The following is a 19,014-nucleotide window of genomic DNA, read 5'->3' on the forward strand; positions in this document are numbered from 1 at the left end:
AAACAGGTCGTTGTAGAAAATATTGTTTGCCAAATCATTCCCAAATTCTTAGTGTCTTTCATTGATGATACTGTGAATGTGAAAAAGCACTAGAGAGAAGATTTAAATCTCATTTGTATCATGGGTAACTTCCTTCGTATTCAACAGAATTATATTTGACTGAAAGTCATCTTCTGAACACAAACACAAGATTACTGGCCCAATGCTAACATCACTGGTCTCTGGCCTGTGTTTCAGTGTAAAATTCAAGCCCTGTAAGATGATGTGACAATAGTTGGTGTAGCTGTCTTCAAATTTGTGGCTGCGGCTGTTGCTAAGGGTGTTGCTTTGGGCATCATAAGCTTCAAAACATTGTCAACAAGGCTATCAAGGCAAAGCCATAGCCACTTTTTCAGACCCAGCCATAGTGTTATTGACAAAATCTTGATTGATGTATTTTTGATGAAGTGTGTGATCCGTTGAGTTTTATAATTAGAACTAGAGAGATGGCTCCATGGGCACAAATCTACTGCGGCCCATATTCGCTAGTTTCTTACAGAAGTCATGTTTTTTACCGTTTTTTTTGTTGCTGTAGTATTGCGATCTATCGCCGAACTGTTGCGTTACATCACCGTACTATTGCATTTCATCGCTGTATTTGATTGCGTTAAATCACTGAATTTTATTTTGATATTTAGCCGTATTTGTTTTGTGATGTATCACCATAATTTAATTTTGTTATATCGCTGCATTTTATGCAATAGAACCACTGTATGCCAGCAATGGATCCATGAGACACCCCATACGCCTATGTAACCACAGACAGTTACTCATCTCAAATATGTTATGTACTTTTGCAAGTAGGGTAAACCATGTATTTATTCCAGTAATTTTTTTCCCCAACTGTTCTTTTTCCATTTTTAAATAAATTTACGTAACAATTGTTAATTTTGAAACAATGGATATTGCCAATCAAATGGGTATCAGGCCTGACCAGTAGATCAGCATGCACTACCTTCAAAACTGTTTACGAAGCAATTATGGTCAAGTGCCTTGTTCAAATGCACAAGGGTCAAGACCGGGATTCGAGCCCACACTGCTGCTGACAACACCAGCACTTGGGTTTTGGTGAACTAGACTGCTCGGCCACTGTGTTATATGATGGGTCAGCACCATTTTCTCAATGGCCATAAGTTTTTCTTTTCGGGCCGTTTCAAAAGCCTTTTTGATGTATGGTGGACGCATTGAGATATGGCGGACACAATGCTTGAGTTGTGCGTTGGTTCTCTGCTGTGCCACGAGGGTTTTCCAGACTATCCTGTTTTCCTCCCTCAGGAAAAAATCAAACACTTTCCATCTTGGCTGTGCTCCGTGGTCATATTGGGTTGATGTGGCTGGCAGCTGAATGCGCCCTTGCATGCCTGCTTCTCGAACACGTTGTAGCCGCGTCCTTCGCAATTCAGCTCTTAGCTGCGAGTAAGGACGATTAGCCCCCCAAATTATTATTATTATTCAACACTATATAGGTTTGGATAAATTTGGGTGTATCGACCAAACCAAACAGTACACTCCTATCACGTCCACCATACCTCAAAAAGGCTTTTTTGAAAACTCTGTGGTTTGGTGAAACAGTACCATCCCAGTGCTTGTAATAATATGATAGTCGCTGTTTGTTAATAATGATAGTCGCTGTTTGTTAATAATGATAGTCGCTGTTTGTTAATAATGATAGTCGCTGTTTGTTAATAATGATAGTCACTGTTTGTTTCTGCTATCGACAGCCCATTATTTCGGAAACAACTCACAGATTCAGGAACTTTTGTTGTGCCAATGATTTGCCAATTATTAAATAATTAAGTGCCATGTTTAATACTAATTTGATTTTCCATGAGAGAATGTATTTTTGTGAAAACCAAATAAATAAAATGTAAAATTATATTTGATTAATGTGTCATTATTAACAATATTTTTAAAGATTTGTAGAATCAGAGTCGAGTCCACATTACAAATGTGCACAAATTGCATCCGTAATACTACAAAAACACGAACAGATATAAAGGGGGAAAAACATGAAATTGCTTGCGCATTTCAGAAATATAAAACCAAAGGTTTGGACACAATATGGACTATTTCCTTTCTCCCTTTGGCGATAGCTTTACTTCTTTCAAGAAACTTTTAAGATCCAAGGAGATTTTGGGGGAAACCTGAGAAATCATATGCCGTTAAATGTTGACGAAGAAGCAATGAAGTTTGGAGTTCCACTCCACAATAAGGGGTTCAAAAGAGGAAAAAAAAAAATATTAAATTTATCTTCATTTTAGATATACTAAACCACATGACACAATGTGGAATTTTCTTTTTCCTTTTGGCGATAGCTTTACTTTGAAGGTCCAAGGAGATTTTGGATTTTTTTTTTTGTCGAGGAACCAATAGAGTTATGGAGTCCCACTCCAAAATCATGGCTTTTTAGTACTCTCCTATAATCACATCAAAATGACAGAACCAACGATAACATAGTTTTGTATCCCAGGCAGTTTAATACAACCATCAGCATTATAATACACAAGTTGTACATAATCATAACAGTTAATAGTAATTCTTGAATTAATAAATTACATGTGTTGTGTCCCCATCAAATAAAAAGAGAATCACAAAAAATTAATTTGAAATTTTTAAAAGAGAAAAAAAATTATCTACAAAAAAGAAGAAAAACATTTGAATCCAAAACAGCAACAAATTTGATTTAACCAGTTGACACCAGAGCCCAACAGCATAAAGCTGTTAAGCAGATAACTCTGCTTAGCAAATTCTTTCTTTGCTAAGCAAGAATTGAGTGGGGTACCAGATGCAGCAATGTAAACTGTAATGTATTTTGCCTGGTAATCTATTTCTGCTAAGCAACATATTTACATGCTTAGCAAGTTTTTATGCTTACATGCTTTAAGTAATTGGGTCCAGATGTGTTTACTGCCAATTAGAATCTAAATTTTAGAAGGTATGTTGACATGATGGCGTTGCCACCTTTTGATAAACCCTGAAGTTATAGATTCCAAGGAGCTTCTGTGAACAGTATCCTCAGTGCTAGATAAGTGGGTCACAGGGCAGGATTTATTTACAAGGAAAACAAAAAAAGGCTTAAGTTCAGATAAAGGTTCTGAAATTTCTCATTCCTGTATCTGCCCACTGCAAAACAATCCACATTTTGCTGGATACAGATAAAAACGGGGTACACTTGTTTTTTATATCTTAAAACACAGGTCATCCGAATCCAGTTTTGTTTCTCAACATTTTGCGTCTTTCACTTCTCATCTTTTCTTTCCTTTTCCTTTCTTTCTCGCTTCCGCTCTCTTCATGCCCCTGACGTCTTTCTTCATTCTTGGATCGACGACCTTGTAGTGTCCCTTCACCCCACGAGGACGCTTGACCTTCTTGGCAGCCTGGGATTTCTTGGCGACGATATACGTGACTTCCTTAGTCTTCGTTTTCAGCTTGGCCTTCTTGTATATACTGAGAGAGAAAAGAAAATTGAGGACATGACAGAAACATTGGAATAGACATGGAATAATCTATTGCTTTGCTATCATAATAATAATAACCCGTTTTGATATAGCGCTTTTCACGCCCAAGGGGTGTCTCAAAGCGCTTCCGACATTATTACCCCTGCTCGCTGGGCCTTAAATCATTCCTTAAAATATCTCAGCTCCCTAAGGAGTATACTGCCTGTGTTGCCCAATGGTCGACAATAGACCTTTATCACGCTGTCACCATCTTGGTTATGTTCCCTGTTTCTTATAACAGTAATGAATACTAACATTCACTGCGAATGGCACCAGGCTATTATTTCGTCCAGCCTCAGTTTGGTTACAATGAGTTGGAATGGAGTAAAATCAAGATGACCACACCGTGATAAAAGTCTTAAAGTCCCTTGCTCGAAACTTGCTCTTGGCACCAAACACTTACTGTTTGATCTGGTTCATCTTTTCCTTCTCCGAGATGTCCACAGTCTCGCCAATGGCCTCTGCTTTCTTCCGTAGCTTCTCCATCCTTTTCAGGGAGCGTTGGCGCTTACGGGCTTTCGCTTCCGCTATTTTCTTGATCGGTCTAGCATTCACCTCCTTGAGACGGGCACGATAATCTGCCACCATGTCCTGGATTGGGAGGAGGGGGGGTAAAGAAGTCAGAATAGTCAATGTGTCAACAAATTTCATAATAAAATCATTACACTGAAGAACAAAGTAACGCTTAAAATCGAACAGATATTTTATATCAAAGGTCTCCAAGATTAGTTTTCAATCTTGAGATGAAACTTAGTGCTTTGTGAAATCAAGTCCAGGGCTCGAACAGATTTGACAAAAAGCTTAGATGCTAAGCAGAGTGTCACACTACAAATCACCATGGGGCTATTGCAAACTCATCTTAAAGGCAGTGGACACTTTTGGTAATTGTCAAAGACTAGCCTTCACAGTTGGTGTATCTCAACATATGCATATAATAACAACCTTGTGAAAAGTTGAGCTCAATCGGTCATCGAACTTGTGAGATAACAATAAAAGAAAAAAACACCCTTGTCACAACTGCAAATCAAACTTAATCGCAAAGCAAAGTGTGACATCACTTAACTGCAAAGCAAAGTGTGATGTCACTTTATTACAAAGCAAAGTGTTACATCACTTCATTGCAAAGATCATGAACTAACACGGCACGCTATTTTGTGTGACGTCACTTCATTGCAAAGCAAAGTGTGACGTCACTTCATTGCAAAGCAGACGTCACTTCATTGCAAAGCAAAGTTTGACGTCACTTCATTGCAAAGCAAAGTGTGACGTCACTTAATTGCAAATCAAAGTGTGACATCACAATACTAATCACCATGGCGATATTGACAACGCATCTTAAGATGAATCTTAGCGCATTGCGAAATCGGGCCTTGGTTACCTTGGTTACGGGAAGTTGCTTCTTGACATGTTTGACCTCTTCCTCAACAAACCAAGCGGGTAGATTCTCCTCCCCGTAGGAGAACCGGTTGTAGCCTTGCTCCAGGATTTCACGTCGTTTCCTCTTGGATGTGGCCATCAAGGTTCCTAAAGCGAGGCCCTCGGGGTCCAGATACTGCGCATGTGCAACTGTAATGGGGGGGGGGGGGGAACAGAGTTATCATCAACTATTTTTTAGGCATCTTTAGAGGCATAGCGTACCTTTGTTTTTTAACTGTTCATATTTGTGTTTTAGTTCTATATTAATGTAGATGTTTACAATAAAACTAAACTGTGAAAATTTGGTTGCGTTTTTTTGAGATACTGCCGAAAATCTGAATTGAATAATTCCTAATAGGAATACACCATTTGAGAAATGCTACTGAGAGAAGCGCTTCTTAGTATTCAAATCTTGGAAGAAAAGAAATTATGTCTTTCTACATAACCAAATTAATTCTAAGTGAAAAACTTCTCAAAATGCTTTATACTAAAGGCTTGTAACCAAAATTTGTTAGTGCCATTCATTTTGAAGAGTGTTTACTGAAGTTATACCTTCCCTAGTAAAAAGCATCGAATCAAATCTAAATCTTAAAACATTACTAATTATTCTCATGATTCCAGGAAATATCATAAACAGGATAAATTTTACAAACAGTAAGCATCGACTTTTATACAAGCAAAGAGTCAATATTAAAGGGATACGTTGCCTTGGATCGGTCGAGTTGGTCTATGAAAAGCGTTTGAAATCATCTATTATAAAAACTGCATATGGTTAGAAAGATGTTTTTTAAAGTAGAATATAACGATCCACACAAATATGCCTTGAAATTGCATGGTTTTCCATTAAACATCATGAAATAACACGGCACGCCATTTTGTGGAGTCAAGTTTTTGACTCACTAAAATGGCAGACTCATTTGTTTGAATCTTTCCTTTGTGTTAATTGCTTTTAGTATATATTTGTTTTCCATGTATATGTTTTGTGTTGCGCTTAGAGGCTCCTGCGCTATGCGCCACATAAATGTATCTTATTATTCTTCATCTTATTATTATTCTTATTAAAGAAGTCAACACCACCAACCTGCTGCACCGTCCGACCCAACCACCTCAAACCCTGCCTTCTTCTCCTTGGCGCTCTTTTTCTTCTTCTTCTCCACAGGTCCCTGATCGGTCCCTTTAGTGTCGATCATCTCCCGAATCATCACCTCGTCGTCATAGTCACTATCGCTGCTATCAACCTCAACGCCATTTGGCGTCTCGGCGTCCGAATCGTCGCTGCTGTCCGAGGGTAGGTCTTCCTTTTCTTTGTTGCCCTTGTCGGAGATGCTCATGATGCTGGTGTTGAAGCGAACACTTTTGGACGAGGCTTTCCTATTAGACGAGGGCTGGTCGTCTTCATCGAGGGAGTCCACATCGTCACCATTCTCTCTTTCTGTTAAATAGAATAACAATAATAAAAATAGTGGCTTCTTATATAGCGGGCAAATACCCGTCACTAAGTGACATTCAAGGCACTTTACCATGCAGTATTTTCCTGGAATGTAAGTCGGACTACGTTTGAATTATGAGACCTTCTCCTTTTACATAGCATCATGTATTGGTTTACAAGGTGCTGTGGCGCAATATGCTGCCAATCAAACCAGGAACACCGGGGCGAAGCCCTTCTCTTTTCTATAAGTGCACTGGGTGGGTTCTTTTATGTGCATTACATGGTTACAAGGACGGAGCATCATGGTATCATGGTTAAGTGTGTTGCTTAAAGACACAGGTGTCACGACTGGGATTCAAACCCACACTCTGCTGATCAGAAACACCAGAGTTTGAATCTGGTGCTCTTAACTGCTAGGCCACGTCACGCCACGAAAAGGTGAGGTCAGGTATGTGTAATGGTATCACCTCCGGGACTCCTATTCCAATTCAATTTTCTGGATTGAATATTCTTATAGAACAAAATAGGGTTTTGACTCACCAATTATTGTTCCCCCTTGTTCTTTGTAGTTGTCAGTCATTTGACCAATCTCAAAATCTTCATCTTCATCTGCTTCAAGCCCTGAGAATATAGACTGGTGATATAATGATAAGATAGCATTAGTACTGGTCTAGACATGGTTTCGAGAACTAGGGTGGCTGATCTCTTGGATGTTGGTGGCTGGGGCTTAGGATGCGGCTATTGCTATGAGCATTAGTGTTGTAGCCACGATGGGCAGTGCTGGGCGAGCCTGCCCAGAACTCACAATGTTTGCCCAGTAATTTCAGCATACATTGTGCCGTTCAGCACTGATTTCCCTTCAGAATAAATCAAAATGCTGTCCACTGTACAATGATCTGAGACACAGCTAATGTTACTTGGAGTATCAAATGTCACAGAGAAAGGACACAGTCAAAAGACCATATAAAATATTGCATGGCCACATATTTGTGCATCTATTTTGGGAAGAGGGCAAATGGGGATGCGAGGGACAAATGCCCTCCTTTGGCCCTCCACAGCTTCGCCACTGCAAGCTTGCAGGGCTAGCAGCTGGAAAGTCTAGGGTAGAGCAGAGCAGGTATCTTTATTTACCGAAATATTGTGTGAATATTTTATACTTTTTAAATTGGTGTCTTTTGGGGGTGCGGGCAAGAGCAAGTAAAGAAAGCAAACATGTGTTGGGAACAAAGGCCCTCCTTTCCCCCCTCCGCAGTGCGACCGCTGCAAGTAGGGTTAATACCGGGATGGCTTTCTTTGTCAAACCACGTTTTGGGAACATTTTTTTTGTATAACTTAAAATAAATAATTTTTGGAGTGGAAGGGGAATAAAGGCCTTTGCCCCTCAACCACAAGCAGGGTCAGCAGCTGGGTAGTCTAGGGTAGGGTAGAGGGCTGTCTTACTTTGTTGAACCACATATCAGTCTATTTTGGGTAACAGGGCAAAGAAAAATAAGGCGAGGGACAAGCAGCTCCACCACTGCACGCAGGGTCAGTAGCCGGGTAGTCTAAGGTAAAGCAGAGGGATGTCTTAGTTTGTTAAACCACATATCTGTGCATCTGTTTTGGAGGGAGGGCAAGAGGGGGTGGGTAAAGAAAACAATGTACGAGGAAACGCCCTCCTTTGCCCCTCTGCAGCGCGACCCCTGCAAGCAAGGTTATTTGCTGGATAGTCTAGGGTAGGCAAAAGGGCTGTCTTAGTTTGTTAAACCACATGTTTGTGTGTCTATTTATAATTTATTTTAAAAGATTTTCAGGGGGACAGGGGGAGTAAACAAAAATGTGTTAGTGACAAAGGACCTCCTTTGCCCCTTTACAGCTCCGCGACTGTAAAGTAGCTGGGTAGTCTAGGTTAGGGTAAAGGGATGTCTTACTTTGTTGAACCACATATTCGTGCGTCTGTTTGATTTAGTGTTTGGATCTTCATCATCCAGGTCAACCATCAGAGGGTTCTTCTTTTGTTCATCGATTTCTTCATCCTCAGCTCCAGGGTCACTGTTCAATGGAGCAGAAACTTTCAGTTAAGTTTTATCATTTTATCCATGGTTGTTGCACAAAAATATACAATAATAATAATATTGTAATAACTAGTTCTTATATATAGCCTATTTCACAATAACGTCTCAATGCGCTTAACATTAGTGCCCTGGTCATTAGGCCAATAACATTCCTTAAATCTTTCTCAGCTCCCTGGGGAGTATACAGCCCTGAGCTGCTTTATGGCGCTAGTGGCTTTTTCATCCACAAGATCAACCTTTACCCTCGCAGGTACCCATTTATACCCCTGGGTGGAGAGAAGCAATTATAGTAAAGCATCTTACATTTTAAAAATGGCTATAATAATAATAATAATAATAGTGGCTTCTTACATAGTGCACATATCAGTCACTCAGTGGCACTCGCAAAAACAAAAACTATTTCAAACACTTTTCATAGACCAACTCGTCCGATCCAAGGCAACGTGTCCCTTAAAAAAAAACTACTCACATATCCGAGTTGCCTCCATCTGAGTAGTCATCATCCTCGTCGCTGCTCGTTCTCTTCTTCTTATTATTCCTCATCCTCTCTTCCATCAGAATCTCCGCCTCATCTGAGTCCAGCTCGCTTGGGAGATCGCTCTCGTCCGAAGACTCGTTCATCAGGGCTTCGATCTCAGAGTCGTGATCCTCCTGCTCTTGGGCGTCCTTGTCTACGATGCCGGAGTCATCTTGATTTACTGCTTGAAGTTGCTGCGTTATAAAAATAAAAACAATTATTTTCTAAAACCATCCGACAATTTGTTTTGTTATATAAAGCCTCCGACTATTGCCGTGTTTCTGTGGAGACAACTGATCCACTACGCAGGGCTGTAATTGGCTGTTGAAAAAAAAAAAAAGAACTGTGAGGGCAAGGCGTGAGAGCTTGCAAGCACGCAATCTTGCAAGCGCAAAGCCTACTTGCATACATTTATCTTTAATTTTAAAAGACCAACCCTGCAATCTGGGGACGTTGTATTTCTAAGCACACATATGCAAATATGAAAAGAGCTGAGCCCTTACCCAAAGTGCTTCAATGAGAGTGCTCATTAGCACTCCGCACTAATGTTAAAAATATAAGCTTAGTACGAGGATCTCAGACAAGCGAACAAAATTTCACTAACATAAGCGCGGGTTACGTGTGTCCACGTTTTACGTATACTCGCGTGACCTGACTATTCACTACTATAGTGCCATTTGGCGAGTTGATGATGCCGTGATGGCGTAAGTGGTGGAATGTTTGTCTGACAGCCGGGTATTTTGAGCAAAAGTGACGTCATTTGTGCGGAGTGCTATTGCAATGGAATTCGGGCCACTGGTTCTCAGCCCTAGGGTTAGGGTTAGGGTTCAGTCACCCGTTGATCGCAATACAAATACAATGAAATGAAAGTGCAGCAAATCACCTTTCTATTCTTGATGTTCTGTAACGCAAACAGGGACGCTGTCTCCGTGGTGTCAGTCTGGCTGGCTCCTGTACTCATTGCCATGGCCTTCTGCAGACGCTCTCGCAGTTTCTTTCGCATCTTCACCTTGTCTTTTCGTTTTCTGTGAGACAACGTTTCAATTACATTTTAATGACAGTTCTTAAATGCATGTGAAACAAATTGTTCCCTTGCCACCATTTTCACAGATCATGTCATTCAGGCCTCTAAGAGGAATATGTAAATTTGTATTGGAACTTTGCAAAGGGCGCCACAGCAAAAGCACAGGGCACCACAGCAATTGATAATTCAAGCCATGCAGTCTAGTGTGGATCCAGCATAAACATAACAGCTACATTTTAATGACAGTTCATAAATGCATGGGAAACAAATTATCCCCTTGCCACCATTTTCACAGAGTACGACATTCAGGGCCCAATTTCATAAAGCCTGTAAGCACAAAAACTTGCTCAGCAAGACATTTCTTCCTAAAAACAGGATTACCAACCAAATTTCCACGTGATTTTCAGGATAAGCAAACAACAGCTGAATCCCAGTAACAAGCAATATGCAACAAATTAAAATTTGGTTGGTAATCTTGTTTTTATCCAGGAAGAAATTTCATGCTAAGCAAAATTGTTGTGCTTACAGGCTTTATGAAATTGGACCCAGGCCTGGCATGACACAGAGACATTAGAGGCCATGGCCCATGGTTCTGCTTACCGTAAGCACAGAACTGGCGCTTACGGAAGCAGTGGTTTTGTGCTTAGGGCAAGCCCGTTTCACGGGTTAGCGGCGAATTTTGACTTCAGTGCGTGCGCCCTCCGTGTTACTACGCATTCTAGGCTTACAAGGCTAGCGCAGAAATTCGGCGGTTGCACGTAAGCGGGGAATCGTGATCGTAAGCGCAGAATTCGGTGGTAAGCAGAGCCATGAAATTGGGCCCTGGTCTTTGCCTTGGTGTCCCTTCATAGTAGTGGAGTAAAAGTAGATGGAAGAGCTCATAAGGAAAGATCCTACTCACCTCTTGTTAGTAGCTTCTTCTTCTTCCTTGGCTTCTTGTAGTTGTTTATCGATAGCTTCAAGTTCATCTTCACTGTCATCAGCCTCATCATCAGCCTCTCTGTAAAGTAAAGACAACAACATTTCAAAACAGTATCTTGACAAAATAAAACAGTTTGAATGTTTAAAGGCACCGTACACGTTTGGTAATTGTCAAAGACCAGGTTCTCATTTGGTGTATCCCATCATAAGCATAATATAACAAGGCTGTGAACATTTGGGCTCAATTGGTCATCGAAGCTGCGAGAAAATTATGAAAGAAAAAACACCCTTGTTGGACGAATCTGTGTGCTTTCAGATCAGAAATAAATAAAAGACTTCTAGCTAGAAGTCTTTTATTATTTTAGTGAGAAATTACCTCTTTCTCAAAATCTATGCTACTTCAGAGGGAGCCGTTTCTCACAATGCTTTATACTATCAACAGCTCTGCAATGCTCATTACCAAGTCAGTTTATAAGTTAATATTTGTTTTGAGTAATTATCAAACATGTACTTTCCCTTTAACTTTTTAGTGACTGGCCAGCAGGTCCAGTTAGCTTGTCACTTCACTAGTCCACTAGTTTGTTCACTAGTCATAATACTTCAAATGAAAAAAGGACTGCTTTTCTACACTAAATTAGCCAGCTAGACTACTAAGAGTGAATTCTGACAGGTCCTCAGGTGTTTAAACTGCCATTTGGCCAGCAAACCACTGTTAGGGGAACGCCGAGTAGATGATATTTTTGAGTCGGGGAGCAAGGACAAGGGTAAAACCAAAACTGATATAAAGAATATAATTTGTTTTTACCCTTACCCCTTTCACGAGTTCAATCAAAGAAAATCCTTAGGAAATCACTCGGGTGAGATTCGAACCTACGACCTTTGCATTGGTATAACCACAAGACCACCGAGCACCTTATTAAGTAGATAGATACATGCGCTATATAAGACTTTGATATTATTATTATTATTACCACTAGACTACTAAGCAAGCCCGTTGGCTAGAGGCAGCCAGTCGTTATTTCAAATCCCGCTCTCCGGTAATTTCTTCCTTAGTCATCCCCAAATAATTTCTTACAAAATCGCACAGACAGATATCCCATCTCTTACCCATCTCCTCCCGCTCCTTTGCCTTTTGCCTCTTCCTCCTCCTCGGCCTCTTTGGCCGCTTTCTCTTCCTCCTCCTTCTTGGCAGCAATCTCCTTGGCAATCTTCTTCTGCCAGTTGAGCAGGATGCGAATCTCCTTCCTTCCCAGCACCTTGATGTCCTTACAGCAGTGCTTGATCTCCTTGGTGGTCAGTGTGTGATTGGCGAAGGCAGGGTCGTCGAAGGATAACTAGAAAAGACAGGGTCAAGTGGGGAAACTGGTTACAAAGCAAGGCTCTTTTGATGCTCCCTGGCACGATGCAGATCGCCCCTCCACGCAATGCGCGTCTACCATTTCCCGATTTCCCCCAACACATAACAACAATGGGTTCTTATAACTCAGTTTATAACACCCCTAGGAGCGTACATTTGAAGCGCTCATTTTTTTTTCCCTGCAAAGTATGTGGAGCTATATTTTTAAGTATGAGACCTATTCCTTTATAGCATTATGTAATGTTTTGCAAGGTGCTGTTGAGCAATATGCTGCAGATCAGACAAGGAACACCAGGGGGAACCCCTTCTCTTTTCGATAAGTGCAAAGGGTTATTTACGTACATTATTGCATAACACACATGACCTATGGGTTTACGTCACATTCAAAGTATGCAGTAATAATGGTCGAGTGTCTTGCACTGAAGTGTCACGACCGGGACTCGAACCCACACTCTGCAGATCAAAAACACCAGAGCTTCTGTCTGGCGTTCTTATCGGCTAGGCCGCGACAACATGCAAGAAATTAAAATGGCACACACACTTTGTACAGTGTCTTCAACTTTCTACGGCAATAACATTAAAGAAAAGAGAGGAAACTTGCCAAGCCGGGTTATGACACAGCTTTATAAATCTATTGGTTTTTGTTTTGTTTTATCCACAACTTCTTTAATAATAATAATCTCTCACCTCGCTAGCACTATTGAGAAGTTCCACCGGAGAACTGGTAGCTACAAAGTCAGACATTTTGACAACGGTGTGTTGTGTGTAGTTCCCTTCTTCGTAGCCCTCCGCCTTGACTTTCTTGGGTTTGTTCGGGTCGGCGAGGATGGCAAACTTCTGTTTGGTCTCCATGGCAACTTCACTGAAGATGAATTTGGGATCGAAAAACCTTGGGTCTGCAATGAAAAAAAAGAAAACAATAACAATAACTAATAAAATATTGTCACACTTTTACGCTACAAAAAATATAACAAAATATAATAAAAGGAGAAAACAAAATAACAAATCAGGATTGAAATTTTGTTATCGGTGGCACATTCTGTAAAGTTTGTGTGTATTTATTTTTAGAGGGGGGGGGGGGGAGTATCACACGTGGATAAAGTGGTTAGGAGACTTTGTTTACAGAAAAACCAAAGTTGTAAACAAATGTTATTTCAGGGGAAAAGTAAAAGTAATTTGGGGTTGAACAAAGACAGAATTTTCCTAGAAAATGATTAGAGCTTGTGACCTCCCGATTATTGTGCCGGCGTTCCAACAACTGAGCTACCTAGCCCTAATGTGGGCAGTCTCCACATTTGTTCAATATCTTTGTTAGGGGGTGCCAGTCAAGAGCCATTCAACTTTTCTCTCTCTCTCTCTCTCTCTCTCTAGTCTACCCGAGGTTGGAATCATGTTGAGATTTGCCCATCCCTGTCTATCACTCATTAAGTTGGAGAGATCAGTTAGAAGCACCTCGATGTCTCTGGCAAATACATCTATAAACTGAGTTTCTGTCTTCCCCTATTCCTCCTTCCATGTTTTGGTGAGCTGGGCCCGACTTCATAGAGCTGCTAAGCACAACAATTTGTTTAGCATGAAATGTTTTCCTTGATAAAAACAGGATTACCAACCAAATTTTCAGGATTTGCAAACAACAGGTAAATACCAGTACCTTGCAATATATGCAACAATTGGAAACTTGGTTGATAATCCTATTTTTATTAAGGAAGAAATTTCATGCGAAGCAAATTTTTGTGCTTAGCAGCACGTATATGAAGTTGGGCCCAGGTAATAGGCGGAGAGAGAGAGAGGTTCTTTGATGTTTCTGTAAAAGTGCCTCGAGAGTCTCAAAAGACCCTTTGCATTTTATTTCAACTTATTACTGCTGTCTATAATTGTGTTCTCAGAGATAAAAAGATATCCAAAGTTATATGAATTCAAAATACTGCATACCGATCTTGTCCGGTGCGATGTACCCCTGGCAGACAACAAAGATCTCGGCCGACTCGGCACGGGAAGCCTGGGGCTTAGTGGCGTGCACCTTCTTGAATAGTTGCTGGAGAACCCACATGATGGGCTGGTAGTCCTTGGAGCGAAACATCTTGGTGACGAACCAGCCGCCTTTCGTCAAGAACTCAGAGGCAAGCTTCATCGCCCAGAGGGTAAGTTGAGCTGTAAAGATGGGGAAAAAAAGAGTCATATTATAAAATGTGTATAAATTGTAATATTAATTTTTATAAATCGATTCACACAGAATTACTGGGGTTTATTAATGTTTACAGCCAAAATCATGCGTAGAACTTTTTCATATATCAATTGACAATCGATGTGTCAATGATGAATAAAAAGTGCTTGAGTTTTTCAAATATATCAGTACTAATACCACTCAACATTTTTTTAAGACTGGTACATAATTTCTGTTAGTGTCTCAATGTAAACTAACATCTCCTGATCTAAATGCCATTTGAATTGTTGAAATTGGACTTTCTTTTCTTTGAGTTTCACATAATTAAAAACAACCCTTTCTGCGGACAAAGCCAATGGGAAAAATGCACTGGCAAATGGTTCCCTTTTTAGGGTGAAACAGCAAGAGTCAGTTGGGCAGGAGAGTATACCGATAGTTACTAGGAATTGTTACCTTGTGTGAATGCATCCAAGACCCAGCTGGTACCCACGTTGGGTGCACCGTCGTGGAGTACGCAATCAACCTTCCATGTTTTTATTTCTTTCCTCAATGCCTGCGTGAATGTAAACACAATAATTCAAAGCGGTAAATATGGTAAACTCAAAGGCAAATGGTGACTGGGCAGCTTTCGTGCCTTTTTAAAAATTGTATTTGTATTTTTTTTTATGCAAGTCGCCAGACACACAAGGCCTGAAGGCCACTTCAAGGTGTGGGCTGCAATTATTTTATTCCAGAGGCCGTTGCCACCTACTCCTAGGGCTGAAACAGGGGTACCCCCTTTTACAGTCCATACGGATGTAGGCTTGGGTATCATCAGTCCAAAGCCTGGCTGGTAGAGCAGAAAGCACTACCTCCCCAATTTTACATGGCAATCATCACGACCGGGACTCGAACCCACAGTCTGCTGATCAAACACCAGAGCTTGAATCAGGTGCTCTTAACCGCTCGGCCATGACACGCCGCAACAGAGGGCGCTTTTCCTGCAGATGGCTGGTTATGTAATAGTCTTGACTCCAGGTATAAGTGATTGGTACGGCATAGCACTACTTGTAACTGCACTACTTGTAAATCAATCATCGATGTCTTAGGTTTAAAATATTCCATACCCTGCCATCTGGCGCCCTCTGTTGCCCATGTTGTACAAGCTCTGTGAAAAGGCAAGATGCATACAACAGCTTTGCTGCTTGAAGATTAGTTTTTCGGGGGAAAAAAACAAATTATAACCAAAATGTAACCTCAAACTTATGAAAATTCTCTTCTGGCTAATACTACTATGCTTCTTTTGTGGATTTTAAATGTATATTGGTTGTGTTCACGGTGAATTGACGGCACCAAGCGAGTTGACGACAAGTAGTAGGGTGAACAAATAAGCCACTTTGAGCCAAGTTGACCCCCAAATGAGCGGTACACAAATGAGCGGACATGCATCTATAGGATTCATTGTGTGAAAGGTGACTTACACTTCTGCATTTCTCTGTAGTTATATCAGCCACGAGTGTTGTAACATGTGGGATGGGTCGAATAGGGAACAGGTCCACACCTACAATCAAGCTGGACATTGGCATATTCTTGGACGCTACCTGAAGCCTGGACACGAATAGGGGAAAAAAACACAATTGTAACCTTGTCACTAAATCATTACAAAACTGTTCTTTCAGACATTAAGATCCAGATTCAACAGATGTCTGACATACTTGGACTTATTGTGATGCGATCAAGGTAATTTTTTGTTATACAGTAACTACATTTAAAAAGAGCGTATTGATGCCACCTTTGTTTCAAAAGATTTGAAAAGTAGATATTACCATGAAATGCGAGAGAATAAACTTAAAAAGGGCAAGTAAAGCCAAGTCGTTTGTTGAAAATACATTTGCACATATCGTATTTTTCAATGTTAATTTAAAAACCTTTTTAATGTTTTTTTTTTTTTCAGAAAGGAAGCTGCTAATATAAAGTAGAATATATTTTGGCATTTAAATTTAGAGTTTATCATTATTTTTGTTTCAACCCTGTTTGCCAGTTTCGGCTTGTTTCTCCATACTGATATTTTCCAGAGACATATTTTGCTACAATGCTTCACATATCTTTGACCAGCAGATGACTAAAATAAGATGCTAAATTGTACTGCCTTTATACTGTTTAAACTGTTTAATATTATTTGTATCCGTCCTGTAATTGGCGCTTGTGATGTTGTAAAAAATAAAAAAATAAAAATGAAGGTGGGCTAGAAAAGGGTTCTGTTTCTTACCATCCTCCTGGAGCAGCACACAAATCTATGAGGACACGAGACTTTTGCAGAAACTGGAATTTACGATTGAGCTGAATCAATTTGAAGGCTGATCTGGCTCTGTAACCTGAAACAAATCAATCATTCAAAACGTTAGTGTGCTATAGACAAAAACATAAACCCTTTCCTTTAAACTGTCTGGAGAACATTCAAGTGATTTTGAATGATGGGTTTTGGAGCAGTTTTGAATCTTATGTAGGGCAATTGTTTTTACACTGCTAAAACTTATGAGCATTCACTTGGCACCTGCCTCCTGTGCCAAATAATTTCAAAACGTAAACTTCTTTTTTACGAAGGGTCAATTGATTCTAGTTGCGATTATCAAAACCCTTCATCATCCCGATGATGGGGTGGTTCTTAAACCATCCATCCTTCCGACAGAAGGGGATTTTAGGCCAGAAAATTGTGCGTCTGTCACTCACTGTGTGTTCTGCTGCATGCGTAGTCACAAGCAATTCCTTAAAAAGTTGGATGTGTTCAGAGCCGAGACCAACCGTGCCCAACAAAAATACAAGCCAAGTGTTGATAATGCAGCATACAATACAGATGAAATAGATGTAGGATTCCTTAGGACCTGTACTGTAGGTGCCCTGGAATTTAGTGCGTTGCTTGGCGTGTACTTTCATAAGGGAATAAAAGGGTAGCGACGAGTTCTTACACGGCCGTTTAAAGCCGGCAGGGTCGAGTTACCGTGTGATAAAGGCCTAAGCCAAAGGCGAGAGCCTTTAGCGCACGGTAACGACCCTGCAAGGTTTTAAACGGACGTTTAAGAACGAGTCACTACTCTTTTATTCCCATTCATAAATGCCCTTTTGTTAAAAAAAATATAATTTGACAGTTGAAAAATCGAGATTTGAAATATTTTTTTCAAAAACTTGGTGAAGAGTCTGTTGAGCGTGGGTTGTGTGTATGCATATGCGCTTAGAAACAGACTACGCGCGCGCGCTTAGAAGTAGGTTACGCGCTGTTACTACACTATGCACAATCGGTCGATTGCGCAACAATCGGTCGATTGCGCAACAATCTGTCGATCGCGCAACAATCGGTCGATCGTGCGGGAATGGCTCGGTCGATTGTGCAGGAATGGTTTTGCACGATCGGCCGATTGTGCAGGAATGGTTTTGCGCCATCGGCCGATTGTGCAGGAATGGTTTTGCGCGATCAGCGAGATCGGCCGACGTGCAGGGGCCGAATTCACAAAGATGTAAGACAGATCGTAACTGCAAATCAATCGTAGTTGGTAACTAAAGTGTTTCCTTTTACAGCGCATAGGGACCTCATGGTGATATGCGCTATATAACTAAGATCGGTAGATCGCGCACAACTTTTCCTGCACGATCGGTCGATCGCGCAAAATTATTTCTGCACGATCGGTCGATCGCGCAATCCCATTCCTGCACGATCGTCTAATCACGGAAAAAATACTTGTAGTGCGATCGGTCAATCGCGCAAAGATAGCGCGATCGACCGATTGTTGCGCAATCGACCGATGTTGCGCGACCAATTGATCTTTCAATAGGGCACCGCGATCGACCGATCGCGCAGATTGACCGATCGCGCCCAACATAAACACTGGTCATTATCAACCGTTTAAACACCCCCACGTGTCGCGCTCTCCACCAATAGGTGTAGAGAAACTGTCTGGAGTATTTATGAATTAATTTTTAAGCATTGGATTTGGATTATTGCACAACATCAATCACGCACAACGGCGAAAGTTTGGGGCGGGAGTGGGGGAATTGGGGCCTTTAATATGAAATAGATTGCAATTATGACAACCATATAGAATTGCCAATCAATTACTACTGATCATTTAGTACTCATAAACGTCATCATTTTCATCAAATCAAAGCATGCAAGAACGGAGGGAAAAGGACGAAGAAGAGCAAAATGAAAATGTCACTTATTTGTAGATAAAAATAAAGTAATTTTTTATATCAATTTGGTAAAAAAGAAGTTTTGTTGAAAGCAACACTTATGTTGTCTACAATCTAACTCACCTGATTCTTTCGCAAGATGGTAATACCTATCCTTCCTCTGTTTCCCGGTCTTCCCCTTTTTACCCATTTTTAACCCCAAATTCTTTAAAATAAAGTTACAAAAATGGGAAAGAAATGTTTCCACATGCACGTCGATGCATTTAAAGTCTCTACACGTGTGTTGTAACGATAAATTAAACGTCCCCGAAAGTACGACCTAAGGTTTTTGTAACAGTGCAATTCAAAGGTGAAGACGATGATCATTTACATTTTGTATGAGAACGAGGTGCTCATCGCAAAACAGTAGCGCGCCCTCATGCGGCTGATTGG

General features: G+C 40.7%; 1 protein-coding gene across 1 annotated transcript; it reads right to left on the reverse strand.

The window, feature by feature from the left end:
• Positions 1–2,849: 2,849 nt before the first annotated feature.
• Positions 2,850–18,859, reverse strand: LOC117290284 (pre-rRNA 2'-O-ribose RNA methyltransferase FTSJ3-like). The gene is made up of 16 exons (XM_033771594.1): positions 18,706–18,859; positions 16,667–16,772; positions 15,879–16,005; positions 14,872–14,971; positions 14,187–14,405; positions 12,942–13,150; positions 12,005–12,231; positions 10,878–10,976; positions 9,836–9,977; positions 8,905–9,146; positions 8,292–8,412; positions 6,922–7,015; positions 6,034–6,384; positions 4,915–5,102; positions 3,940–4,127; positions 2,850–3,486 (listed from the first exon to the last, which is right to left on the reverse strand). Exons 1-16 carry the CDS (start codon positions 18,770–18,772, stop codon positions 3,285–3,287), a joined length of 2,682 nt encoding a protein of 893 aa, XP_033627485.1. The 5' UTR covers positions 18,773–18,859; the 3' UTR covers positions 2,850–3,284.
• Between the last annotated feature and the right edge of the window lie 155 nt (positions 18,860–19,014).

Source organism: Asterias rubens, chromosome 5 (genome assembly GCF_902459465.1).
Source record: "Asterias rubens chromosome 5, eAstRub1.3, whole genome shotgun sequence".
Lineage (NCBI taxonomy): Eukaryota > Metazoa > Echinodermata > Asteroidea > Forcipulatida > Asteriidae > Asterias > Asterias rubens.

Coding starts and splice junctions, on each gene's coding strand:
- LOC117290284 (XM_033771594.1), bottom strand. CDS start 18,772: ATGGGTAAAAAGGGGAAGACCGGGAAACAGAGGAAGGATAGGTATTAC. Junction 16,006..16,666: donor TGTGCTGCTCCAGGAGGATG/GTAAGAAACAGA, acceptor ATTCGTGTCCAG/GCTTCAGGTAGCGTCCAAGA. Junction 5,103..6,033: donor TGGGTCGGACGGTGCAGCAG/GTTGGTGGTGTT, acceptor CCCCCATTACAG/TTGCACATGCGCAGTATCTG.